Below are 27,482 nucleotides of genomic sequence, written 5' to 3' on the forward strand. Positions count from 1 at the left end.
TCCAAAATATTGCTACTAAACCCTTCTCTTGTCGCTAACCCCCACCCCTTTGTGAGCTTCCTCTCACTATTATCAGATTTAAGCTCTTAAGCCCTATCTTCCTGGTCCTGTAAGTGTTTTATAAGTGATGATCTTGCTTTGTAAGGGAGCTCTACTAATAAACTCTAATGGCTGTTACCACATAATTGGACTATGTTCTTCAACCATTTTTGCTGCTCAGTGGCACCTGGAGCAGCAAAGCCTGCTAGGCATCCTAACCTAGCTAGTTGTTACCTGTTTCACCCTTAGCTGGAAGCAAAGAGAGACAGGAGCTACCTGCAGTGAGGAGCTGACAAAAGGACAGTGTGTGTGAAAATGGTATTCTCTCTATTTGTGTGGCTGTAGGGCAACCAGACAGCAAGTGTGAAAAACTGAGAAAGGGTGGGGAGTAATAGGAGCCTATATAAAAAAAAAGCCCCAAATATTGGGACTGTCCCTATAAAATCGGGACATCTGGTCACCCTATGTGGCCGTGGCCAAAAAAATCAGAGTAACAATCAGGCCCCATTTTAAAATGTCACCTGAGTGGTGTGTGAATTGCAACAGCTGACACTTGGTGCTGAGCCTGGGGATGTGGGCATAGGCCTAGTCTGATTTCTGTATTTGGGGGCGGAAGCTCTAATCAGGCCAATGGGACTATGTGGGGGGATGGGCAAATTCTGCACTTGGCTGAAGCTTGCAGTGTTGGGGGTACTGTGCCCCCATCTCCCTAAACTACACCCATGGAGGTGGGGCAGGAACTGACAGGCCTGCATGCCATTTGGGTGGCCACAGGTAGGATTTTGAAGGCCCGTTACGAAGCTTGCACGTGAAGAGAGGGAGAAATGGGGGCCGTGCCCATAAACGTCCTGTCCCAGCCCAGCAGGGTGGGCCTTGGTGCCCTGTTACCAAGGAGTGAGCTGCCCTTGAACGTGGAGCCAGTCAGCTCACCCAGGACAGGGGCACAGCGCACCCCTCCTGGGGGGGCTGTGCTAACGGACCCACTCCACCCCCGCACCACTACAGCTGTGTCCATGCTGGGAAGGTGGGGCTGGGGTAGGCTGTTCCCATCTCCCGTTAACCCCGCCCCCCGGTGCCCCTCAGCCGGGTGCCCCCACCCCCGGGCCGCGTTGGCAGGAAGATGAAAGGGCGGGACACTTAAAGGCCGCAGCTTCAGCGCGCACATGGCGCATGCGCGGGGAGTCGCCATCCGCGCCTAGTGATGACGTATGCGGAAGGACACGTCACCCTGCTCGAGAAGCGGCTGGGCGGCGGAGAGGTACTGCCGGGAGCGGGGAGAGGCGCTGGGGGTGCTCCCGTTGCGAGAGGGGGTGTTCCCCCCACTCCCAGCTAGGGGAGAGCCTGGGGTGGGAGGGGGGGCCTGACGCGCCTGGGGAAAGCCCCGGGGTGCTGAGGCAGCCTGGTCTAGTGGGCAGAGCACCAGGCTGGGACTCAGGAGAACGGGGCTGTACTCTCGGCTCTGCCACGAGCCCGCTGGGTGGCCTTGGACCAGTCACGTCCCTGCCACGTGCCTCAGTTTCCCCATCTGTCGCACAGTGATAACGATCCTTGGTAAAGCGCCTTGACATGGGCTGTGTGAGAGCTGGGTCGTATTGTTAGTGGCTGGGGAGGAAGGCCAAGGTCTCGGGAGCCAGGGTCTCTTATTGAGAGGGGGTGGGAAAGTTCTGGTAATAAAGCCCAAGTTCTGGGAGGTGGCTGAGCCGCCCTGAGTCCCTGGCCAGACTTCCTTTCTCCTCCAGAGAGGGGAGGGAATCTAAGTGAGAGTGGGTGAAGAAACTATCCCATCTATTCACCTAGGGCCCATGATAGGTTCAAAACAAGGCCTGGATTGGTGTGTATTAAACAGCTAGAGGTGGACCATCCTCCCCCACCCTTAGGCTCTCTCTCCATCATTGCTTTGCCTGCCCTTAGCTGAAGGTGACTAGCTCAGAACCCTAGTTGGAAAAAATTAAGGATTCTCTGGGAGCTCAGCAAATTGCCACAGGCATGATCAACGAGCCAAACGTACATGGGACCTATCAACATTTGATGTGAGTTTAGTGCTGGTGAAAGATTCTGCCTTGATGACTGGTGGCTGAAGTCCTCTTTCTACAGAACAGAAATAGCATGAGCGGCAGCAGGACAGGCTCTCGGCTCCTGCCAGTGCATATTGCCCCTAAATTGGAGTAAGCACTTCTGTGGGTAAAAGAGGAGTGCAGTCTCCAAGATCAGTTAGCCCTTGTCTTCGCTGATGACCAATTAATGATAACCAGGGTGGTGACTTTTGTAATGTGTGTCCTTATTCTCTGAAAACTGTGCTGAGACCCAACAAGTCTTTTCACGCAGGCCATTGAACAGTTGTCAGGTGGTATCCATTTTTTCTTATTTCCATCCAGTGCTGGCAGTATGAAGCTGACAGACTCCATATCCCATTTCTAATCTATCCAGCCCTGGGTTTGCATACTGTGTTTTTCTAATTTTAGTATAAGTTAATTTTTTTAAAAGAAGGCTCTTAGAAGGTGACTGACTAAAGCTTACTTTTCCAAAGTGACTGTTCTTACTGCTTTGGGCCCAAACAGATCCTCCTGTGATTCATTTGTCCCTCTTTTCATCTTACCCCTCAAAAAGAGGCTGTGGGTAAGGCCATGTCATGGATCAAAGAAGGAGAGTTGACCATCATTGAGAGATTTTGTGCCAACATTATAAAGGTAAGACATAAACCTCAGTGCTACCTGTGACAACCAAGCATTTTCAAGATTGCTTCTCCATATTAGAGAAAAGAACTATCACTGTGACTGCTTCTGTGTGTAAAATAAATAAATAAATAAAATCAATGCCATTGTACAGGATCACATGTTAATGCTAGTACTGAATGTACATTCCTAAATTGTATTCAGGGATGGAAAATTACACTGGCTTGAATCTTGTGGATGAGCAGAGCCATAATTGATGCTTGTCAGTAGCAAGCTGAGATTCCCATATTTCTAATATTTGTTGTGCTGTCTGATCAAGAGATAATGAATCTTAAAATAATGTATCTTGTCATCCTTTTTCCCTTTCTCTCATTTCATTTCTGATAGCCAGCATTGTAAGAATCACTAGAGCTGGAAATTATTTTACCATCTAAAAGCAGATGGAAACCCTAGTTTTCAAATGGCATTACGTGTTCATGTCTGTCTAGTGGTTTGAGAAATAATGGCTGCTAAAATCATATGAGAATTGAAGAGGGGGTGGGAAGGCTGCAGACAGAATATTTTAGATTCATACAATTCCAATTCTTTTTTAAAAAAAATATTGAATATAATACATCCCAATAGTTCATGAAAACTATCTGCCATACCCTCTGCAAGCAAGTCTCGAGAAACTTATGCTGTTGCTGACATAAGCATCTCTGTTTCCATGCTCAAAAAGAGCTATAGCTGCCTCATGAAATTAAGGGGAGGAAATATCTATTTTAGGGGTGAAAGTCAAACTTTTCTCCATGTAAATGAGTTGGGTCAGTAGTTTCTCTTAAATGCTGAAATTATAAATGCTTACAATACTGGCACTGTGGGACTTAGAATACCTGCTGAATCTTCACTGACAGAAGGTGGTAATCACTTCATAGTGCTGTTCCAGGCTCTCGTGTATCCTAAATATGTTCAGTTCTCTGTCACACAACAGAGTAAAGGAGAGCCAGAGGCAGTTAATGGTGTGTGCTACTGTCATAGTGCTTCAAATGGACTCTAAGCTGGGTTACCAAAGAGCCATATGTACATCTAGTAGCCTGTGTTCTTTTGTCTGTCGCTATCTTGTCTCCCCTTCATCTCCAAACTTTACAGGGAGTCCATGGATTCTATACTAAAGGAGAGGCACTGCCAGGAGCTGAATGGGTTAAGCTAATTGAGGTGGGAATCCAAGTTGGTTGTTAGCTTTCTTGTCTGTTTAGCCTTTTTTTTTTTTTTTCTTGCCATCTAGGCAGGTCCAATGCCCAAGCATGTCGCATTCATCATGGATGGGAACCGCCGTTATGCTCAGAAGTGCCACGTGAAGAGGCAGCAGGGGCATTCAGAGGGCTTCGACAAACTGGCACAGGTGGGGAGGACCTTCTGTATAGGTGCTTCTGGGTGAAAGCAGTTTGGATGTTGGATCCTTCGTTCCGGTTTCCCTCAGCATTTTCTTTCTTAGTGCATGGACAGTTGTCCCCTTTCTTAAAGGGAGTGGAATCTGGTATTTAGACCTAGGGGCTAGGAGTCAGGATTCCAGGGTTCTGTTCTCAGATCTACCATTGACCCCTGTGGCCTTGGGAAAGTCACTTAATCTCTATTTACTCATCTGTAAAACAGGGAAATAATACCTACCTCACAGATTGTGAGGCATAATGTTTATAAAGCACTTTCAGATCCTTTAGTGAAAGATTCCATAATACACAGTGTGATAGATATGACAATATCCTGGACAAACCTTACTGAATTGAGTCCAATACCTTTGGGATCCATTGGATTAAATATGCAATTGTTTGAGTTATTGTGAGATTGTATGTAACTTCTCAGGGGTGGGGGGACTAATGTAATTCCTCCAGTTATCAGCTCTTTTAAGTCACCTCCAGCAAAGCTCCTATATACTAGTTCAAACTGTGTTCTCTAGGGACCAACATCCAAAAAAAGGTTTTTGGGATAAATATCCTGTTTTTTAAACAGGCTCAGAGCTTTTGATTCTGAGCAAACAGACAAGACCCCCAGTCCTTAAGGAAGGGTTGGAAGGACTGACACTGACCAGACTTGTGGAGATTTGTGGAGGGGGATAATCTCTGATAAGGTTATTAACAAGCATTTAGGTTATTTTATTGTTTGGAATACATTTCCTCTGTGAGGAGAAAGCAAGCAGGCTCATTTAGGCAATCTGTCTTTTTTGCTGGGAATAACACAGTGAAGGCAGGGAACTGTTTAGCTTAGAAATCCTGGTCAGAAGGGAGAGAGATGGGTGGAGAGGCTGGAAGCCTGAAAGTCAGTGCCCTAGCTGGACCACTAAGAGGAAGTACAGGTGTACTTGCCATGAACTGACACATGCAGTTTTATATTATGTATTAATCTTTTCTCTTGTGTGCTACAAGAAGTGGTTTCCTTGGGTGGGTTAGTACTCGGTCTGTTCTGGGATTGACTTCTCTGACTTAAATACTGTAAATGTTTTCAGCCCTCTGTGAGCCTTTTGCTAGATGTTTATTTCATGAAGGTAGCTCATCCGTACTCCCTCTACCTAGGCTTCCAATGTTCTCTGCATTATTATAACTTCTGTGGCTTCTAAGAGTTCCTGGCCAATAATAAGCGACTGTAGGAAGTGTTGGTGTAACTCTGCACTGAGGGTGCTCAGATTGGAATGTTAATGAAATTGAAAGGTGACAAATTCAAAACTGATGCAAAGAAATACTTTTTCATAGATTCATAGACTCTAGGACTGGAAGGGACCTCGAGAGGTCATCGAGTCCAGTCCCCTGCCCTCATGGCAGGACCAAATATTGTCTAGACCATCCCTAATAGACATTTATCTAACCTACTCTTAAATATCTCCAGAGATGGAGATTCCACAACTTCCCTAGGCAATCTATTCCAGTGTTTAACTACCCTGACAGTTAGAAACTTTTTCCTAATGTCCAACCTAAATCTCCCTTGCTGCAGTTTAAGCCCGTTGCTTCTTGTTCTATCATTGGAGGCTAAGGTGAACAAGTTTTCTCCCTCCTCCTGATGACACCCTTTTAGATACCTGAAAACTGCTATCATGTCCCCTCTGTCTTCTCTTTTCCAAACTAAACAAACCCAATTCCTTCAGCCTTCCTTCATAGGTCATGTTCTCAAGACCTTTAATCATTCTTGTTGCTCTTCTCTGGACCCTCTCCAATTTCTCCACATCTTTCTTGAAATGCAGTGCCCAGAACTGGACACAATACTCCAGCTGAGGCCTAACCAGCACAGAGTAAAGCGGAAGAATGACTTCTCGTGTCTTGTTTACAACACACCTGTTAATGCATCCCAGAATCACGTTTGCTTTTTTTTGCAACAGTATCACACTGTTGACTCATATTAAGCTTGTGGTCTACTATGACCCCTAGATCTCTTTCTGCCATACTCCTTCCTAGACAGTCTCTTCCCATTCTGTATGTGTGAAACTGATTGTTCCTTCCTAAGTGGAGCACTTTGCATTTATCTTTATTGAACTTCATCCTGTTTACCTCAGACCATTTCTCCAATTTGTCCAGATCATTTTGAATTTTGACCCTGTCCTCCAAAGCAGTTGCAATCCCTCCCAGTTTGGTATCGTCCGCAAACTGAATAAGCGTACTTTCTATGCCAGCATCTAAATCGTTGATGAAGATATTGAACAGAACCGGTCCCAAAACAGACCCCTGCGGAACCCCACTTGTTATACCTTTCCAGCAGGATTGGGAGCCATTAACAACTGCTCTCTGAGTACGGTTATCCAGCCAGTTATGCACCCACCTTATAGTAGCCCCATCTAAATTGTACTTTCCTAGTTTATCTATAAGAATATCATGCGAGACCGTATCAAATGCCTTACTAAAGTCTAGGTATATCACATCCACTGCTTCTCCCTTATCCACAAGGCTCGTTATCCTATCAAAGAACGCTATCAGATTAGTTTGACACGATTTGTTCTTTACAAATCCATGCTGGCTATTCCCTATCACCTTACCACCTTCCAAGTGTTTGCAGATGATTTCTTTAATTACCTGCTCCATTATTTTCCCTGGCACAGAAGTTAAACTAACTGGTCTATAGTTTCCTGGGTTGTTTTTATTTCCCTTTTTATAGATGGGCACTATATTTGCCCCCTTCCAGTCTTCTGGAATATCCCCCGTCTCCCATGATTTCCCAAAGATAATAGCTAGAGGCTCAGATACCTCTTCTATTAACTCCTTGAGTATTCTAGGATGCATTTCATCAGGCCCTGGTGACTTGCAGGCATCTAACTTTTCTAAGTGATTTTTTACTTGCTCTTTTTTTATTTTATCTTCTAAACCTACCCTCTTCCCGTAAGCATTCACTATATTAGACATTCCTTCAGACTTCTCAGTGAAGACCGAAACAAAGAAGTCATTAAGCATCTCTGCCATTTCCAAGTTTCCCGTTACTGTTTCCCCCTCCTCACTGAGCAGTGGGCGTACCCTGTCCTTGGTCTTCCTCTTGCTTCTAATGTATTGATAAAAAGTCTTCTTGTTTCCCTTTATTCCCATAGCTAGTTTGAGTTCATTTTGTGCCTTTGCCTTTCTAATCTTGCCTCTGCAGTCCTGTGTTGTTTGCCTATATTCATCCTTTGTAATCTGACCTAGTTTCCATTTTTTATATGACGCCTTTTTATTTTGTAGGTCACGCAAGATCTCGTGGTTAAGCCAAGGTGGTCTTTTGCCACATTTTCTATCTTTCCTAACCATCGGAATAGCTTGCTTTTGGGCCCTTAAGTGTTCCTTTGAAAAACTGCCAACTCTCCTCAGTTGTTTTTCCCCTCAGTCTTGATTCCCATGGGACCTTACCTATCAGCTCTCTGAGCTTCCCAAAATCTGCCTTCCTGAAATCCATTGTCTCTATTCTGCTGTACTCCCTTCTACCCTTCCTTAGAATTGCAAACTCTATGATTTCATGATCACTTTCACCCAAGCTTCCTTCTACTTTCAAATTCTCAACAAGTTCCTCCCTATTTGTTGAAATCAAGTCTAGAACAGCTTCCCCCCTAGTAGATTTTTCAACTTTCTGAAATAAAAAGTTGTCTGCAATGCAGTCCAGGAACTTATTGGAGAGTCTGTGCCCCGCAGTGTTATTTTCCCAACATATATCTGGATAGTTGAAGTCCCCCATCACCACCAAATCTTGGGCTTTGGATGATTTTGTTAGTTGTTTGAAAAAAGCCTCATCCACCTCTTCCACCTGATTAGGTGGCCTGTAGTAGACTCCCAGCACGACATCACCCATGTTTTTTACCCCTTTTAGCCTAACCCAGAGACTCTCAACACTTCCGTCTCCTATGTCCATCTCCACCTCAGTCCAAGTGTGTACATTTTTAATATATAAGGCAACACCTCCTCCCTTTTTCCCCTGTCTATCCTTCCTGAGCAAACTATACCCATCCACACCAACATTCCAGTCGTGTGTATTATCCCACCAAGTTTCAGTAATGCCAACAATGTCATAGTTGTATTTATTTATTAGCACTTCCAGTTCTTCCTGCTTATTACCCATACTTCTTGCATTTGTATATAGGCATCTAAGATACTGGTTTGATCTTGCCTCCCAGCTTTGCCCTGATCCTCCTTCCTCACTGCCATTATAGCCCGTGCTCCCTCCTGTTTCCAACCCATCTCCCAGGTCTTGTTCCCCACTTACCTGTGGGGTTTGCTCACCTGTCCCCGTCGAACCTAGTTTAAAGCCCTCCTTACTAGGTTAGCCAGTCTGTGCGCAAATAAGGCCTTTCCCCTCTTCGAAAGGTGAACGCCATCTGTGCCTAGCAGTCCTTCCTCGAATAGCTACAGCACATGGTCCTTCAAACAAACCAAACAGACTGACAAACACAAGCTCAGCACACAGCAAGTAACCCCCAAACACAAACACACACACTGCAGACAGCCACTTACCCCACAGATGCTGTATGTGCTCCTCCTTCACCTGGAGAACTCTAGTGCATAATTAGACTGTGAAACTCATTGCCATATGACGTTGTTGAGGCCAGGGACTTTGCGAGATTCAAATAAGATTTGGACATTTATATGGATAACAAGAATATCCAGAGTTCTAACAGCTGATAGTTTGGAGAGTAGGGGGAAGGGGAGGTTGTTTTTGGTTTGGGTTTTTTTTGGCAATGTGTGTTTTTTAAGGTTCTGGAAGGGATATAAAACCTCATGAGTCAGGGTTTATGCCAATCTCTAACTATTAGGGGTTAGGATGAGACTTTCATGGAAGTTGGGCTATCCCGCATCTGCCTAATGTAAGTTTCTTCTGAAGCATCTGTTGCTGGACACTTTTGGAGACAGGACGCTGGACTAGATGAATCTCTGGTCTGAGCCGTTACGGCAATTCCTATATTCCTAAATACTCCTGTTTTACTGGCTGTTCTTAGAACACACTGTAATCTATCCTGTAACAGACCCTCAGTTACACTCAGCATTTAGGTTCTGAGTTAGGGTAAAGAAAGGGTATATTTGTTCAAGCCAAGATTATTTTCCGGGGTCCTTCGAGGTGAATCCGGAATCTTTATAGAACTAGGGCCATGGTAGACTTTTTTTTTTCTTTTTTGTCCCAGTCACTGTTAGTGTAGTGATGAACTTCCATGAAGTTCACACACTTGCTGAGATCTGGGGCTCTGAGTCAGTGGGGTACACAGAGGTCTTCCGGCGGTACATCAGCTCATTTAGATATTTTGCCTAGTTTTACAACACGCTGCATAAAAAGCACTACTGAAGTCAATACAAACTAAAATTTCACACCGACAATGACTTGATTATACTGCGCTATATATTATACACTGAAATGCAAGTACAATATTTCTATTCCAATTGACTTATTTTATAATTGTATGGTAGAAATGAGAAAATTGGGAGTTTTTCCGTAACACTGTGGCTGTGACACTTGTATTTTTATGTCTCTTTTTGTAAGCAAGTAGTTTTTAATTGAGTTGAAACTTGGGGATACACTAGACAAATCAGACTCTGAAAGGGGTACAGTAGTCTCTAAAGATTTTGAGTCACTGCTCTGAGTGACTATGTTTTTCCTCTTGCAGACGCTGCGGTGGTGCTTGAATCTGGATATCCGGGAGGTCACGGTCTACGCATTTAGCATTGAGAACTTTAAACGCTCCAAGGAGGAGGTAGATGGGCTGATGGAGCTGGCGAGGCAAAAATTTAGCCGCCTGCTGGAAGAACAGTAAGATCGTCTCAAGCCCATGCTGAGAGAGTGAAATAAATATGGGGCAAAGGGAGAAACGGCAGTAAGGGGTGTTAAAGTGATGTCGTGATGTGTTAATCTGCATTAACTCAATGAAAGCAGCTGTATGTCTCCAGCTGGAGACCTGGATTCAGTGTGGGTTTAGATGGCCACAGAGAAGCATTTTAATGTTCACCAACTTGGTACGTTTATTTGTGTCTGCGTGCAACGTGGGGCAAAAAAAATGAAAGCCCTGGCTTTTGTGACATCAGAAGAACTGTCGGGGGCAGAGTTAGAATAAAGAGGGCTGGGATAGCGTAGTTCAGTTTTTAGGTGAATTGGTAAAGGTAGAGAGGGGCTGGAATATTGGAGTGGTGCTGTAGGTCAGGACTGAGGTAGACTGAAAACTTGCCTATAGCACTGGTTTGCACTGTACTGGACTTGAGCCAGCGTTGTCATTCTCCACGCAGGAGCTGGTACCGGAATACAAAGGTGGTTGTTGATTTCAGTATAGCGCTACTAGGAGAGTGTCTCTTCTGTCCAAAATAACTATATAGTGAGCATGTTTCCTGTTGGCATTGTTTTTCCCTTGTTGATGCAGTAGTCTCCCCTCCAATTGGAAATTAGTGATAGGTGAATAGCCACTACTAATTCTAGTTGCCCGTACCCCTCTTAATTTCTGATTAGTAAAATGCAGGAAGATGATCACTTGTATAAAAATCTTTCTTGTGATAAATTTCATATCCTCTAAGTATGGCAAAGAATGCACAGTCCCACAACTATGATCCTTATCTTAGTTCCTTTTTGGACAATTACTGAACTATTTCTGTGTGTCGGGAAACTGGGGATTATTTTTATTTTTAAATTTCCCTTGACGAAATGGCTAGAACTTTAGTGATGGTCAAATTCGGGCTGCCTGTAAACAATTTCAACACTACTGTCCTCACTGCCAGTTATATCAGGTCTTAATTTCACCTGTGATGTCATGATCCTCTTCCATAATAGATGTTAGGAATGCCAGATGTAATTTATAGGCAATAGGTAGGCCCTATCAAATTCACAGCCATGAAAAACGCATCACAAACCATGAAAACTGGTCTCTTGTATACTTTCATCCTATAGCAGCATTTCTCAAACTGAGAGTCCTGCCCCAGAAGAGGGTTGCAAGGCTATTAGGTGGGTGGGGGTCATGGTATTGCAGCCTTTACTTCTGCACTGCCTTTGGAGCTGGGCAGCCAGAGAGCTGCAGCTGCTGGCTGAGTCTCCAGCTCTGAAGGCAGTGACAGCAGCAGCAGCAGAAAAGTAAGGGTGGCATGGTATGGGGGGGGCGGTCATCACTCTTTGGGGAAAGTTGTTGTAGACTTTACATGTTTATATTGCTGATTTTAAATACATATTCGTGCACAACACTGAAATTTAAGATTTTTAAAATGCTATGACTATGAAACTTAATGACAATGGACTGTGAATTTGGTAGGGCTATGGAATGCCTGCTGTTGCGCAGAGCCCAGCTGCTCTCCTCAGCCTTTGTTGTTCTGTTTAGGGAGAATCTGAAGAAGCATGGTGTGCGTATCCGTGTCCTTGGGGACCTGCCACTTCTGCCACTGGATATTCAGGAATTGATTGCCGAGGCTGTGCTGGCAACCAGGAACTACAACAAGTGAGTAGTACACAATTCAAAGTTGCAGAGATACTGTATCCATCCCATGCCCTTGGAAGAGGAGGTTCAACAGACACTGCACATTGTCCTTTTCTGCCTTTTTCCCCATAAGCATGCATCAGTGTTCTAGATAGATTCTTCTCTGTGTTACCTGCTGGGTCCTTCCTTGAGTTAGTTTCTTTCACATTTTTCAGATGTTTTCTGAATGTCTGCTTTGCATACACGTCAAGACATGAAATCAGCAATGCAGTGAGAGAGATGGCCTGGGGTGTGGAAGAAGGACTACTTGAACCTAGGTAACTCATGTGTCTTGCTTTAATGAGCCTAGTCTACCCACGTTCCCCTCACAGCTTCTGGGATTACTGTACAGTCTTCCATAGGTGCAACAACATAAAAGCCATTGCTTTAAAATCCAGTCCGTTTCTGGATGTCACCATTAGGATGTTGGCATGAAATAAAGCAGGGTGGATTTGATTGTAAATCAAACTGATTTAAATCACTAGTCAAGAAGACTCGATTTAATCATGGATTTCTACAAAAAAGTGCATTCTTGTTGGTTTTTATAACCTTAATACATATTTGTCACAACTCTCAGATGTAGGTTTCATTTTAAAAGTGATTACATTTTTACATTTTTAAAGTGATTTATTTTGAAAACTTTTCAGATTAGTTTTACAGCTATATCAGAAAATGAATGATTGTTTGGTTATTTCATTTACCAAAGGTAATTGAAGCAGATATTTATGAAGTCATTGCGAGGTGAACTATCTCCAATTCAACAGGTTAATCATTAATATTTGGAGGATTTTCTTGCCATGCTGTATTGGGAGGGGAACATCACCAGACAGACATTTAAATTGTTTTATTTAACTAAAACAACAACGTTATGTATTCTGGATTGTTTTCTTCAACAGCAGACATATAATATTTTAACAAAACAAGCATATTAATTTTTGAATTGTTAAACATTCAGGCTTTTTAAAATCAGGTTTGGTTTTGTTAAAATTGTTTTAACTAAAATAGTTAAATGAAAAATTAAAAAAAAAAATCGATTGTCAGCCAGGTCAACATGAGAAACTTAAAATATTGGCTTCTGCAGCTAGCTCAGTCATCTTCACCTTCATTTTCCTGTTTGTTCATAATCTGGAAAAGAAAAACAAGCTTTACTGCTTTTTCAGGTCCCAAACAATTTCTCAATTTGGAATGAATTAGTCCAAAGTAAGAATATATTCTTTCTACACTGGCAGAAGAAAGTACTGCTGTTAAGTGAGATTATTACTTCAACCGTCTAAATCCAAGTGCTTAAATGACTTTCACCAGTTCACTGGTGTGACTTTCTTTAAAACATCATCAGCAAACGTATATTTCTTGAATGGTTCACCCTTCGCTCAGAAGTTTGTTATAGTTGGCATTATGGGGGAATGATTGCTGGATGTCCATGTCATAGCCAACTCCTCTTCTTCAGCAGTTAAGGTTTGACCATGATACCAATATTGAGAATACTTGCAAGAAAATGAGCTAGAGGTAGTGCTTGTCCCATTCATTTTTTAATGCTTGTAATTTAACTCTGTCATTGCATATTTCTCTTTTTAAGATCTCACTCAGTTCCTTTCAAATTTCAACAGCATCAGCAATAAAACAGCTATTTCCTTGTATTTTGTTCAAGGCTGCAGAAATAGGCTTCAGGGTACTCAGCATGTGTTCAACATTTCTCTTAAGCCCAATGTTAAGAACTTTCGCTGTGACAGTGCCATCTATTTTTTTCACGATTTTGTTCACACACTGTCATCAGATTAGGCCAATTCTTGATATAGTGCTCAGAACAGTCCACTACTGAGTTCCATTGCATGTCTTGTGGGAGAGTTAGCTTGGTTTCTCCCACTTTTTTCAAAGCAGCTGCTGCAAAGTGGTTGTTATGGAAGTATTTTGCAATTTCAACAACAGTAGCCTTTATTTCTGGAACACTGAAGTCTTTGGCTAGGATGTGCATCAAATGAGCACTGCAACCATATGTTATTAGCTTGGGACTCTCTTCTAAATTTCCTCTCATCTTGGATTCATTTGCAGCATTGTCTGTGACCAAGCTGTGTAACAGACATTATTTTTTTTTTCACGGTTTGTTGTAGCTTTTACTGCTACTTCTTGTAAGTATCCTGCTGTGTGTGCATTTCCTGAAGTATCAAGTGTTTCTGTAAGGAAAACATTCTCTTCTTATGTTGTCACACAAGCACATACAACAGGATCATTGTGGACATTGCTCCACCATCGAGACTTAGGTTAACAATTTTACCCTCTAGACCTTTTGCACACTGCTCAATTTCTCTTTCCTACACTTTATCCAGCAATTTGCCTGCGACATCTGCTCTGGTGGGTGGACTGTATCCAGGTCTTAATGACTGAACTGTGTTAATTAAATATGAGTTCTCGATCATACGGAAAGGAGAGTTTGTTGCATAAGCAAACGACCATTTTTTCATCAATTTCCTCTTTTTGTAATCTGGTTCTTATCGCAAATTTATCTATAGTTGTTTCTAGACGATGCAGATTTTTTTTTCTTTTTGCTACAGGCGATACACTATGGCTATGTGACATACATGATGTGACTGAAACACTATCATTGGCACATAACTCTGAAACTATAGAAAATGATGGTGATCTTGAAAGTGGATAGTCCTCAGAATGCTGTATGTTGAGGATGGATTCTCCTAAACAAAATAAGTCAATGCAGTTATTTAATTATTACCATACTGCTCATTTAGTATTACTCGTATTCACTGATACTCAGTACTACTTTAAAGGTGAAATTGTAAAAGGAAGATCTGCCTATTTCAGCTATATATTTTTTATCACAGCTGCATTTAAAATGATAGTACCATAGAGTAACAACTATATTTTTTGCTCAAACATGAGAATTCAAGAATAGTCCAGAAGGAAGACAGGCAGTCCTTAAGAAAGAAGCATGAAATAAGAAAGCTTACCAACCTGAAGATCCTGCATCTTCAGACATGTTCCTTTCAACATCTTCAATGCAGCTTCCTCCTGAGAAGGAACACTTCTCATGATGTTGTTTCATTTGGGCAACCGGGCCTTGCATTTCTTTGTTGCACTGTTTGCATTTTGCATGCATGCCTCTCTTACCCACAGGTAGAGGAACTTAATTAAAATATTCCCAAACTGGGTCTCTTTTATGGCCTGCTGCCATTATAGGTTTTCCCTTCTGGTGAGAGAATGGTATGATAGATTTCAAATCAATGAAGGCTACACTCAGAAAGACCTCAAAACTTCTGGAATATGGTGTTCTAACAGTTTCACTTTTGTTTCTACTGCCTGTCCCTTCCTTCTCACATTTATCTCCAGACGACTTCTCCTTGTCCAGATCTATTCTGCTCCCCAACAATCTTCTATTCATTTGAACTTTTTGAAACTTTGCACTTTGAGAGAGAGGTATGGGATTGACTGTGTGAACACAGATTTGCAGAGGGACAATAAGGTTGAGGTCTGTTATTTCTCACCTCAATATATTATTTATTTTAAAACATTTTTGCTGTTAACAAGCATGTTATCTCTAGACACAAATCCACAGTTTGAGAACTGCAAAACTAAGCATCTCTGATAGTATCATCTAGACTGAGCATTGAGTCCCTTTGGGTAGATAAAGATTATTTAGGTTAATCTATAACAAAGCCCCTGGAACCTCACAAGATTAGGTCCCTAATCCATGAATTTTTGGAACTCGTTTATTAAACTTTTCTTAAACATTACATGAATATATTGTCTCATACTATAGAATTTATAGGCCCTATTCCATGATGAAATAGCGTTGAGCTATTATATATCTTAATTAAAACTATCTTTAGGTGTTTTCGTCAAAGCATTTTATAAAAAAAAACCAAAACTTTAAATTTAAAAAAATCGGATTTTTTTAATCATTTATTTTTATCCACCCTGGAAAAAGGTACCAGGGAAAGCAAGACTGCTTTTGATCAAAAGACTTCATTGTGGAATGTTCTATATATGGTGATAAAGAATTCAGGGGTGATAGGTTTACAAGGTCTTTCAGCAAATAGTCAGTCCTCTCTCTCCACCACTGCTAGCCACACTTGACAGGATAATGAGTTGCTCTTTAAAAGGGTGCTGGATGTGATTCCAAAACTGGTCCCTGGAGTGCTTGCTTGTGGCTCACAGAGAGCTGGTTAGTCATATGATGCTGGCCTCTTCTTATTTTCAGCTGCTGGACTGCATTAAAAAAAACAACCACAATTATATCAAATACCTTAACATTGAGACAGATTCTCTGCCCCTTTCCATGCCCTTTGTGCAAAGGCCCTAGTCCTTTTGTAAGGGGATCCTCCATCATGGAGAAGTCCCAACAGCTGTCCTACACTGCCTTCTCTACAATTTCCTGGCATGAGGACTAGAGAGGAGGTGCACCCAGGACACACCGGTGCTGTGAAGTGACAAGGCCAATACCTTCCCCTGGATATTCAGCAGTTTGCTTTGCAATGTCCAGTCTCGAACTGAGTCCTTGTTTCAGATAACCCGTCCATGCTCCGACTACAGACATGTAGGAGACCATGTTACAATGCAGCTGTCCTAAACTGATTCCATCCCACTTCCAATTGTAGTGTCTGGGATCTTAACTATGTCTCTTAACGAAGCTAAAGCCTTGGATACACCAAGCAGGAATTCTAAGAGCTCACCTACGCCATAAATTTGAACTGTGTTGTAACTAGTTTAGGGAGCAAATGTGGTAACCTGTAGGGTATATAGGCCCTTACTTTACAGGTTTTGATAGCTACACAAAAATTTGTTTTTGGTCCCAATACACCCATAAATGCCATTTTAAAGGGACAATAACACCACAGCGCCTTGATTTGGTAAGTGGTGTAGTCCATCAGTTAATATATTGTAAAAATAGAATGATTCCTTGCAAATATCACCTGCTACTTTGTCATATTTTCCCTACTGGCCCTTAGGCATTCACTGATTCCAATCAGACTGGTTTACAGTGAATGAAAATTACTATGTGGCCTTAGGTAACATGGTGATGAGTACGGTACAAGAACCTGAACAGAACAAAAGTGAGCTGGAGGGTCTCAATTCAGTTCCAGTGTTTATGGCATAAAAGATGCCTTGACAGTTGGCTTCCTTGCTGGCAGTCTCAGTTGCGAGGTCAAGTCACAAATGGATTATAGAGACTGAACTCCCCTCTCCATGCTGGAGCAGGGGGTAGAGTTGAGATGGTCAGGAGAGGGGAAGGAGCTTGCACTGCCACTGTCTGTGCTGTGGATCTCTTCAATCTCTGGTGTTCTCTGTCCAGAACCACAAACTCATACCTTTGTAAGTAGGCCTAGTAACTCTGATTTCATGGTGTCGTCACTGTCAGGTTATGAAAGTGATCTTATTAATGGGAGGTCTCTCTGTCTGTCTGTCTCTTTCTCCCAGCGATGTGTCAGAGTCATTGCTCGATAAATGTCTCTACACCAACAACTCCCCCAACCCAGACCTCCTGATACGAACCTCTGGAGAGGTCCGGCTTAGTGACTTCTTGCTCTGGCAGGTAAATCCTCTGTCTTGTCCTGAAAATATTCCATATTTGCATAACAGGCCTTTCTTCTGAGCCCAGGAGTCAGCTGAAGTGAGAGAAGCTCTTCAGAAGCCAGTCATGCCTTGGCACCAGCAATTTGCTGGATGGTATAAATCCCAGGGGAAATCTCAATATGAGATTTTTTCCATCTCTTCTGACTTCATGGTGCTCTAATGCACTCCAGTGCAACAAACTGGAGATTTTAATTGTCCTGAAAACACTTTAAAATAAGAAATCACAGTCTAGTCTAGTTCACAAGTTGGTGAAGAGACTGATGCGTACCTTCCTTGTTCATTCTCTCACTCATGTCAGTCCAAGTTTTAGATTATCTGAAACTGGGAACTAACCAATCTGGCAACGTATACCCCTGGGATGTGATGGAAGGAATGTGTGATGCGCATCCAATCTTACCTGTGAATATTCAGAGGGAAAGGTTTAAAAGGACATTGTCAGGTTTTAAATAAATTTAAGATTAGCTTGTCAATATGCACTTTATTCAGCATTAACAAAATTCAATCAGTTTCCTGTTTATTTCCTTTTCTATTTCTTGTGCGCTAGGGCAGCGCTGTAAAGTTTGGGCTGCAAACAATGTAGAAACATGTTGGAATCAAACTGCTTTTCAGTTAAATTTGAAAAAAAAAAAATAATAAACTTGTTTGGACCCTAAACTACCTGCTGCCTTTAAACAACCTCTGATCATGTCTCAGTTACCAGCTCTGCAGATGACAAGTTTGCAGATATTCTCTAATCTGAGTTGTGACTTGCTTCTAAAATGTCCTGCCCTTCCCCTCCAAAAGTTTGGGGTACATATGTACTCTGAGCAGATATGAACATCATAAGCGAATGTTGCTCTCACTAATTTCATTCATTAACTCACCAGTGAGGTAAATGGTTAATGGCCTTGAAGAATGAACTATGTAATTAAGGGTCCCTCTAGGTAGCATCTGAGCCAACTTGACAGGGCGTTAGTGGGAAATGTACGTTCCTATAGCACTTGCTATAAATGGAGTTCTTCATCAGCACAGTTTCCACAATAGCAGTTTGTAATAATATTAGAGGTGGAGGTTCTGACGAGTTGAATCCCTGCTTTTCTTCATTCTTGCTTCTCCTCATATTGTGGTCCTGTAATGTAGACCTACAACAGCCTGAATGGCAACACAGAGAAGGGCACAACAGCTGTCACTCAAAAATATATGTCTGACAAATACCTTTAGGCCATGTATCTGCGCTGGTAAAATGAGTTTGTTCAACTTCTAGTCTACATTGGAGAATGGGAGGAAGTGGCCAAGAAATGGATCAGACATTCTGGAGAAGCTACTAAATGCTGGGAGGGTTGTGTGTACTGCAGTGGTGACGCTGGAGGTGTGTCCTATACAACATGACAGCCCTGAAACAGGAGTTATTCTGATGCCGATGAAGCTAATTTGAAATGTTGATGGAAATGTCTTAATTGTTATGTTTATCTGCAACAAAATGAGAACTTAAAATTCTTTAGACTTTATATAGCGTCTTTTAAATCTTCAAAGAACTATACAGACATTAGTCCTTGCAATGTCCCTGAAAGGTAAAGCATTATCCACATCTTGCAGAAACCCTAGCAGAAGAATTACGTAACTTTCCCAAGTCTTTAGAAGGAGTTGATGGCAAAACCAAGATTTAAATGGAAAGATCCTGGCTCCCAGTCCTATGATGTCACCACTGTGTCTCAAATCCAATGTGCAGTTACAGTGACATTAAGAGGGGCAAAAAGGAATTACACAAGTGGTCCTATGATAAATGTGGTCCAGAGGTCATGTTCCGATCACTAATATGAACCTGTTGTCCATCTCTGACACAGGCTCCAACAGTCATGTGATGCTGTTTTAGTTTTGCTGTGTGACTTGATGCTTAATTTACTAGCAGTAGATTCTCTTAAGACTGATGTAGCAGTCTAACCCTGCCTCTCATGTTGTACTAAGGATGGAAGATCCATTGCAGTCCCAACAGTAGAAACAAACAGATGCAAATAGAACAGTGTTGAGCTGACTGAATTTCCTGGCTGCTGTGGTTTTAATTTAAACCCCCTTCATCTAAATGGCATGTTGTTATCTCTCAGAGGGATGATTGTTGCTTAACGCTTCCCAGCCTTTTCCTATTAAAATTTCACACAACCAGTCCGATAAACCAGGCTGTGTTGTAATTCTTGGAATACTGTATTGGACAGCCTCATGTACATATGCAGGCAGGACCTGATAAACCAATCCTATGAGAGCCCCTGCCTGGGAAGCTCTGGCATAGCTTGTGACTGACAGAGCCACTTCTCGATGATTTTCATCCCTAGGTTATTAAATTCTTGGTGATCTTACTTTCTGCAGACATCCCACTCATGCCTGGTCTTTCAGTCTGTGCTGTGGCCAGAATATTCCTTCTGGAACTTGTGTGAGGCTATCCTTCGGTTCCAGATGAACCACAGCGCTTTACAGGTAAGAGCACTAGCGAGGAAGAGCCCAGGGCGATATATTGTCTACACAAAACAGTAATATGCTGGAGGCCAGGAGAGCAGGTGTGTAAAGTAGGCTAGTAAGTATTAGAAACATTGCAATTAACCATGTTTGGATAAACTAATGATATGTCTAGTCAGACACTGTTTCAATAGTGGCTTACAGCAGATGTTCAGTAGTGGGGTGAGTACAATGATGCACCATATCAGCACTTGTCTGGTGGCTGAGGTGGTTTCTGCAGAATGTTTCACAAAACAATTTTTAGCCTTTATAATAATGATGGCATAGAAAATCTGAGCCAGTGCTGATCTGGCCTGATTCAATACTGTTTGCCTGAGTTTGCAGATAAAAGAAACAGCTCTGACAGCTGGGATCCTCCCCTGTTCATCTCATTAGGGTGTTCATTCTGAAGCATAATGACACATTGCAATACAATTAACTCATCGACTGATGATCATTTTAATAGAAATAGCCAGACACTTTTTGGGATTCTGGGCAGCACTGAAATACTACTACTTCTTCCATAAGTAATGAGACGGTGACAAGCCCCGATAATGCCTCAGACTTATAGGCTTGTCATTGATCATGTAATTTGGGTTGCACCTCAGTGTGAAAATACACAAAATTTAAACAAATTCCCCTAATCTCACTTGATTGCTCTAATGCCCTCATTTATTTTATTTTGAGGGTATAACAGGGTTTAATTACAATAAGCCATGTTAAAATGTTACTTAAATGTAGTTAACCTCAACTTCAAGGCATTAACATGTAAATTCCCAACTCTCTGGGAGTGTTCTTATCCTGTCCCTTTCAAACACGCAGATTGTTGAAAAATAAGCAAATTAATGTTTTTACTACAATTCTATTCATTTTATAATCTCTGCTTTCCATTTAGTTTTCTTTCCGACCTAGATTGATTTAACTAGGTAAGGAGGAATTTCCCCGTTGGTGCTACAGCTTATTAAGTATGGGTTACTAAAACAGCCAAAAGTGAAACTGACTGCAGCTAGCTGTCATAATAGCTTCAAAGCTGTTAGCTGACCTAATCTCAGTATGTATGGGGCTATCTCGTGGCAACTGGAAATCAATTGAGCGTGTTTCTGCAGAAGTTGGTTAAAGATCCTAGCCAAAACTTGTTTGAATTTCTAATTTTGTTTTTGGCTTTATTTGGTATTTGTGTTCCCATGTATTACTGACGAATACGGGCAAATACAAGGATTTATTTAAAAAAAAAAAAGTTACTCTATTTAAAATGAGTTACTGCTGCTAGACCAAATTTCATAGGAACATTTTCCAGTTACTAGCACTGTCACTCGTATCCTTGTTTAAGAAGAGTTGCTAGTGCCTTAATTAAATAAATAACCAAGATTACTTGGGGCAGACTTAATTTTTGGATAGTGCTCCACATTGCTACATGAAAATTGAGTTCTATTTCCAGGCCTGTGCTCTCTACAGAGCATTAGGGGTTGTACATGCTACTGGCAGTGCATTTGAGGGAGCTCCTTGTCACTCTAAAGCAGTGATACTCGGACTGGCGCTTAGGAGCCACAAGTGGCACTTTAATGTGTCTTCTGCAGCTCTTTGTAGAGTATGATATTAAAACACTGTGATTTAATGATTTACTAATCAGGATGCTTTTACTATGTTATTAACCAATTGTTGAATACTTGGTCAGTCATTTTGCTGTGAGAATAATGTATCAAAGTAGTAAATGAAGCAATGAATTCAAACTACTGCGGCACTTTTGGGCAATGTTGATCACTAATTTAGCTTTTGAGCCACTGAGGTCAGAGTATCACTGCTTTAAAATAACCACTGAAACTTCAGAGAGAGCTGGGACATGGCATGTGAAGAAAGTCCCACCCAAGGCCAAGGAGGGTCCGCATAGGTGTGGGATGAATTGTGACGAGAAGGAAGTATGTCAATGAAGATGTGATAGGGTTTTGGTGGCTTGACTTCTGCTGCTAGATGACAGTCACTTTTATCAGCTGAGGAGGTTTCTTTTGGGAGGGGATTTCTGCACTGTCAGGACAGTTTTTGGAGACTAGGGGAGCCCAGAAGGGCTGGTATGGTTGAGGGTTTGACAGCTAGCAGAAGGGACATGTCAAAGGCGTTTATCACTGTGTGGGAGTATAAGAAAGTTACCTTTGGCCTCTGTTGGGACCAAACTGCCTCACTGTGCCATCTGCCATTCTGCAGCATAGGTTGTGCAACATAGAGGCTGGGGCCTTCCTATCATAGACCATACAACTTCAGGCGTTTGAGCACCCCATTAATTGCTCTACAGTGGGCCCACAATTCAGCAGAGAAGCTAGGAGTTTGGTACATGGCACTGGTGTATAGCAGTGAGGCAGCTGTAATCTGGTTGCTCTGTGATAAATGGGGAGGAGGATAGTGGAATTGATTGAGATTGGTCAGCAAGCCACTTCCACTGAAATGAAGACATCAAGTCCCTCCTGGTAAACAGGCACTATGTCACTCTGTCCAGAGGCAGAAATCCTATGTAGAAGAGTTCAGTTATCTTGTATTTCAAACAGGCAACAAACACTATGCCTGTGGAACATACCTCAATTGAATGGCTCACCCAAGCACATAAGGAGTGCTTCCGCTCATGCTACTAGCAGCAAGAAAGTTAAACTGGCATCTAAAAATCTCTCATATAGACTTCCTCACTCAATTGAGTTTGGGGTCATTCACGCTTTTTACAGCTACTGTTTGTCTTGTTGCTTACTTGAAAGGACAGCACTACCTTGGTATGTTTGCCACTTTGTTGTCACAACCCTAAAGTTAGAAAGGTTTTTAGAACAAAACTTATTTTTGTGGAAAGTGTTGAGGAGACTCCTAAATTTTATTATAATAATGAAAAAAAGTCTCCATTCATGTAGATTTCTGGTATTCAAAGCTACATGACTGCAGACTTCAAAATGTGATGTGGAGAGAAATCAAACTATTGTTGTACTAGAAAATTTCAGTACTTAAATCTGTTACCTTTCTATGGCCCCCATATTGTGTCTTAAATCAGTGCATTATTAAGTCCAAAGTGTCATCTGGGTGGTGTTGAGTCTGCTCTCACTTTCTGCTGAAGCAAATTATTTCAGACAGCTGGTCATCAGATGGTAGACTTGCCCCATAAACCATGTGCTGATTCCTATAACGCTACCTTTGAACTGCTTTGAGAACCGGTTCCAAGGATTCTGTGATGGCTTTGACAGGGACTGTTTCCTATACATGGGTTTGTGGTTTGAGAGCTCTGTTGTAAACTAGTTTACTTAGCTCTGATTTAGATACTTAAGGTTTTTCCGCTGGCAGTCACAGCCTTTTTTCCATTTTAAAAATGAGTCTGTGACCAGACCTAGGTCTCTGTGAAGAGTTACTCAAGGATTTCCCTGTACTCTCTCCAGCCAATCAAACAGCTGCCTAACAGTACAGGAGATTCACACAGGGCCTATTTTAGGTTTAATCTACAGAGAGGTAGCTAAGTAAGCAGAGACTTATTTTTGCTGCAGCCTGTTCTGCCATGTATCAGCACCACAGAAAGAGAAATGAGCAGAAAGAGCCAGTAAAACGCTAATACTCTGTTGCTTTTCACTTCAGAAGGCCAGAGATTTGCACATGGAGGAAAGGAAGCGGCAGCAGCTGGAAAGTGACCAGGCTTATGTAACAAACAAGCTGCAACAGGAAGGGTCTGCATCCCATGGAGACTCTCAGCACCGACGGACACTATTGCAGAAATACACTGCTCTGCGGGAAGAGAGAATCCAGGGCTTTCTGCAGGCTCTAGAGCACAAAAGAGTGGACTTCCTTGAAAGACTGTGTACAGTGTCTGCATGACCTGGATAGGCCTTGTGACAGTGAATATGTGCAGTGTTAGAAATAACACTACTGCTAGGCCAGAGGAATTCACTATGTGGGGGGAGGACACTAGTGATGCAGGACTGGTACAAGATTTTATATCCAAAGTGGCACTATCCAAAGGGCAGAGGCTGAGTACTAAGAGGCTTTCTACTCCTGTAAATGCCACTGAGGAAGGTAATGTCAGGATGGTCTTGCCTCCTGCCACTAAAAATGGAGAAAGGAATGCAATGCCCCTGCTCTTCTCTGCTGCCTGACACTTTGCATCTCTGGTTATTTTTGTGACCAGCAATTGACTAGAATTAACTTCCAATGTGGTTAAGTCTCCTTGTGAGTCAGCTGAGGCAAAGCAACCCAAATCTCTCTTAAATCTGCCTTGGGACCCTGTGCTTCAATTTCTATTGCCACTTTAAGTGAGATTTGTTTATTATAACAACATGGGTGGTCAGCTTTTCCAAAGAAGCATGCTATTCCCATTTCTTGTGGAAAGAATTGTTTATGGTGGGGACATGCTATGAGCTGTGGCAAAAAATATTCTCCATAAATCATTTTCTTGTTGAATTTTTCCTTCTTTGCCCTCCTTGTCTTTTTGTTCCAGGTTTTGATAGATCTGCTGCTGGCTTCCAAAGAGCTGTAGCAAAATATAGACTGTCAGGCATGCTGTATAGAGGAAGAAGTTGTTACTGGCCCTTAATATCATCTTGTACTTGCATTCTTATTCCATCATCCTCTCTACAGTATTGAAAGAAGAAAGGGCACAGGTGTCTCTTTCCAATATCAGGCACAATACTTTGTATTTATTTACTCATTATTTTTTTGGAGGAGGTATGGAGAAGGAACTGCTTGTGAATCAAATACCTTGTTAAAAAGAACTTGTCTGAGGCAGGGAGATAACTTAGCTAAAGCCAGCTACGTTATGATCTACTAAATGAGCGTAAGACTCAACCCACATGTACAGCTTTCCCTTTCTGCCTCAGAGTATTGGGGTGGACTTAGCTTAAAGGACATGGGGACTGAGAGGAATCCATGTTTCCTACTCAATATGATTTAAAGATGACCTGTAGAGACTCTTAACAGGGATGGCTTGTGTGGCTGTGGAGTAATTTGATGATGAGAGAGACTCAAATTGGCACTGTACTACCTATTTTGAATTCCCTACTGGCATGGATATGGACTAGATGACATTCTAGTTCTTTTTCCATCTCTGATTTATGTGCTTTTGTATGGCCAAAACCAACTGAACATGTCTCCATATTTTCTTCCTGAGGCACATTCAAATGCAACATCAGCTTTTGCTGTTTTTAGGGTTCCTTTTACCTCCAGATCAAAAAAATGCAGATTTAAAAGACTTAAGTGCTGCAAACAGCACCTTCAGCATTGTGAAGAGGATCATTAAAATGTCAAACATGAATAAAGCATTTTGCTACAAAACATTTTTAAAATAAGCTGAAAATTTAAAACGATAGGAAGCTGCTTTTTTAAGATTTAATGAAGACGATGCCCGGGTCTAATATGTTCTTGTTGTTCCTTAACCAATGTGTGACTCCCCACTTTATGCCTGTTGAGATGGAGTGAATTAGCAGATTTTCTGATTTATTCTGTTTGGGTGATGTGCTGGAAGCCTGAGACATTGGCTGAATAAACTATGTTCCAGTGCATCCTCTTGTGTAAATAGCTAATGCTTCCTCCCAAATAATGCATTGTGATATTTATGGGTGATGCAGGCTGTCAATTTTATAGTGTTTATCTAGCTGCATTTCGTTTAACCTTTCTTTACATTTCAAGAGGTCTTCTGTGGAAATAGTTCTTAAGTTCCCTGGTCTCTCTTATCCTTAACGAGCTGGATTTCTCAGTAGTCTAAATTTTACAGGGCATCTAGAGTCCTAGCACAGTACTTTGGAGCCCTGGTCCACTGTTCTCTTCAGGAACTAGAGAATAGGTTCTGTGTAGTAACCTGTTTTTGGTCAAATAAAATTATATTTGCAGGTGTAAGATGAAAACAAGGACAGCTTGACCTGCAGTGGTATGTTTTTTAAAAAAAAATAAGGAAGGGGTGGGAAAAGGTTGTGAAAACAGCATGCAGAGCTTGTACATGTATACCTTTTCAGGAATAGGTCTTTCCACATACGTTTTTTAGCTCAAGCTACAGCATTAAAGTTGCAAGCCTTTTCAAGGGAGAGTCCAATTTCTGTAATTTAGAATAGTGTAAAAGCCTTGAGGGAAGGTGAATATAATATGGATAATTATCACTGGAAAGTTTTCTCGAAAGGCTTGCTGGTAGTTGAAGAGCCCTGTTAAAATCCAAAAGGCTGTAGGGTGCTGCTATTCTAGAGAAGGTACAGCTAAAAGGACAAGCTTCACACAGGTGAAATGTGTGTACCTAACAATCAGGCATAAAGCAGAGCAAATGTGCATGGAGAAATAGACTATGGGGTCTCTTTCTCTGTGTCTTCCTGTGGAAAGAGACAGACTTTACAAGTCATTTACAATCAGTAATGGTTACCAGCACTCACTTTCACCATTTTGCATTGTTTAATAGTCCCTAATTAATTTTTCTGTTGGAAAATCTGGAATTTTTACAGGTTTAGTGGGAGGGAGATTTGTTTTATCCTCAGTGTAGGGAAGCTGCGAATCAGTTTCTGTTATCAGCCTGGTGTTGATCTGTTTCCCTATTGCCAAAAGCATGTCCTAAAGCACCCAGTTCCACCCTATTGCTTTAACTAAATCTCTCTCCTTCACTAATTACAGCATGCTCCTACCTCTAGTCTTTGACTTGGCTATTTCTCCCTTGACGTTTTGGTTGCCATTTTGAGTGATTTCATTTTGTAATTTTAAAAAAACAACTTCTTAGATGTATTTTTCCCTGGAAGCCTGGGCTGGGTGGGCGTTTAAAACTCAGGCGCGATCCCTGCGCGTGTGGTGTGAACCTGCTTTGTGCTCGTGGGCTTGGCTGGATGTGCGCTCCTCCCGCGAGCGGAGCCTTGTTCCCCGCGCAAGGCGCTAGCCAGCCCCCATCGCACATGGCGTGGTGGGGGCTGAAGGGCTAGCGGGTCTCGCTGGGGCATGGAGTCACTACATCCTGGTGGCCCCACCGGCATGCACGATTGTGCCTGGTGTGGGGGATGCGCTAGAAGGGCCGGCGGGTGCTGAAGGGACAGCTCCTTAACCTGCCCACTAGCCCCCAATGGACGAGGCAGGGGCGTGGGGGGCTGGCTCCAGGTAGCAAAGCCTGCACCTTGCATGTGCGGTGCAGGGGAGACAGCCCGGAGCTCGTTCCCACCTGCCTCCCCGCACGCTAATTGGCGGCGGCAGCGCCAAGCCTAGGCGGAGGGAGGCCGCCGGGCCCAGTGGCCGTGCTCCGCCCGCAGCCCACTCCTCGGCTGAGCAGCTGTTGCAGTGCCCTGGCTGCACCCTCTCGGCTCCAGCGGGGGGAGGATCCCCGCAGCCCCCAGGCTGGGCCCGGGCAGGTTCGCAGGGGCCTCTCCTTTCCCCTAGTGCGCGACCGCCTTAGGTAGCGCTCCATCTTACCCCCTAGGGGCCCGCGGGACTTCGCGGAGCCGCCTTGCACGGGCGTGGGGCGATGCACAGCGGCCCCCCCCCTAGAATTTTGTACATCCCTCCCCCCCCAGGTGGATTTGGAGGGCGGGAATAGTGAAGCTTCTCTCTCCTCTCCCCCCTCCCGGGTATCTGACAGGTATTAGCTACGCGCTGTCCGCCATTGGGGCAGAAAGTGGGTTTTGCAGCCCCCCCGGTGCTTTGGGAGTGGGGAACAGCCAGGCCCCGGCTTGCTCGGCGGGGAGAAGCCGGGCTGTAGCGGCAGGTGTGCACGGAGCGGTTTGGAGGCGCGAGGCGGCCGCAGCGCGAGCGTTGGCATGGCGGGGACGGGAGGAGAGGGCAGCGCGGCGCGCGCCGCCTCCTCTTTTTCTCTTTCTCCTCCCCCCGCCTGGTTTGTCCCTTCCCCCCACGTGACCCGTGCTGGC

General features: G+C 42.9%; 1 protein-coding gene across 3 annotated transcripts; it reads left to right on the top strand.

Annotated features, from left to right (window-relative positions):
* Positions 1-1,435: 1,435 nt before the first annotated feature.
* On the top strand, positions 1,436-24,063 carry DHDDS (dehydrodolichyl diphosphate synthase subunit). Of its 3 annotated transcripts, none has more exons than XM_050932060.1 (9): positions 1,436-1,590; positions 2,598-2,726; positions 3,976-4,092; positions 9,781-9,923; positions 11,467-11,583; positions 11,778-11,879; positions 17,029-17,143; positions 19,491-19,632; positions 23,245-23,343. In XM_050932060.1, exons 2-8 carry the CDS (start codon positions 2,664-2,666, stop codon positions 19,590-19,592), a joined length of 759 nt encoding a protein of 252 aa, XP_050788017.1. In that variant the 5' UTR covers positions 1,436-1,590; positions 2,598-2,663; the 3' UTR covers positions 19,593-19,632; positions 23,245-23,343. The 3 variants fall into 3 exon arrangements, with proteins under 3 accessions (XP_050788017.1, XP_050788015.1, XP_050788014.1); XM_050932057.1 differs by having other exon boundaries at positions 1,441-1,590; positions 19,525-19,632; positions 23,245-24,063; XM_050932058.1 differs by lacking the exon at positions 19,491-19,632 and having other exon boundaries at positions 1,437-1,590; positions 23,245-24,063.
* The last annotated feature ends 3,419 nt before the right edge of the window (positions 24,064-27,482 follow it).

This window comes from Gopherus flavomarginatus, chromosome 22 (genome assembly GCF_025201925.1).
Source record: "Gopherus flavomarginatus isolate rGopFla2 chromosome 22, rGopFla2.mat.asm, whole genome shotgun sequence".
Classification (NCBI taxonomy): Eukaryota; Metazoa; Chordata; order Testudines; family Testudinidae; genus Gopherus; species Gopherus flavomarginatus.

What these genes read in the sequence shown, in the direction of transcription:
- DHDDS (XM_050932057.1), top strand. Translation starts at nt 2,664, where the DNA reads ATGTCATGGATCAAAGAAGGAGAGTTGACCATCATTGAGAGATTTTGT. An exon ending in GCAACCAGGAACTACAACAA is followed by an intron (nt 11,584 to 11,777) that starts GTGAGTAGTACA and finishes CACATTTTTCAG; the next exon opens with ATGTTTTCTGAATGTCTGCT. An exon ending in TGAACCACAGCGCTTTACAG is followed by an intron (nt 19,633 to 23,244) that starts GTAAGAGCACTA and finishes TTTTCACTTCAG; the next exon opens with AAGGCCAGAGATTTGCACAT.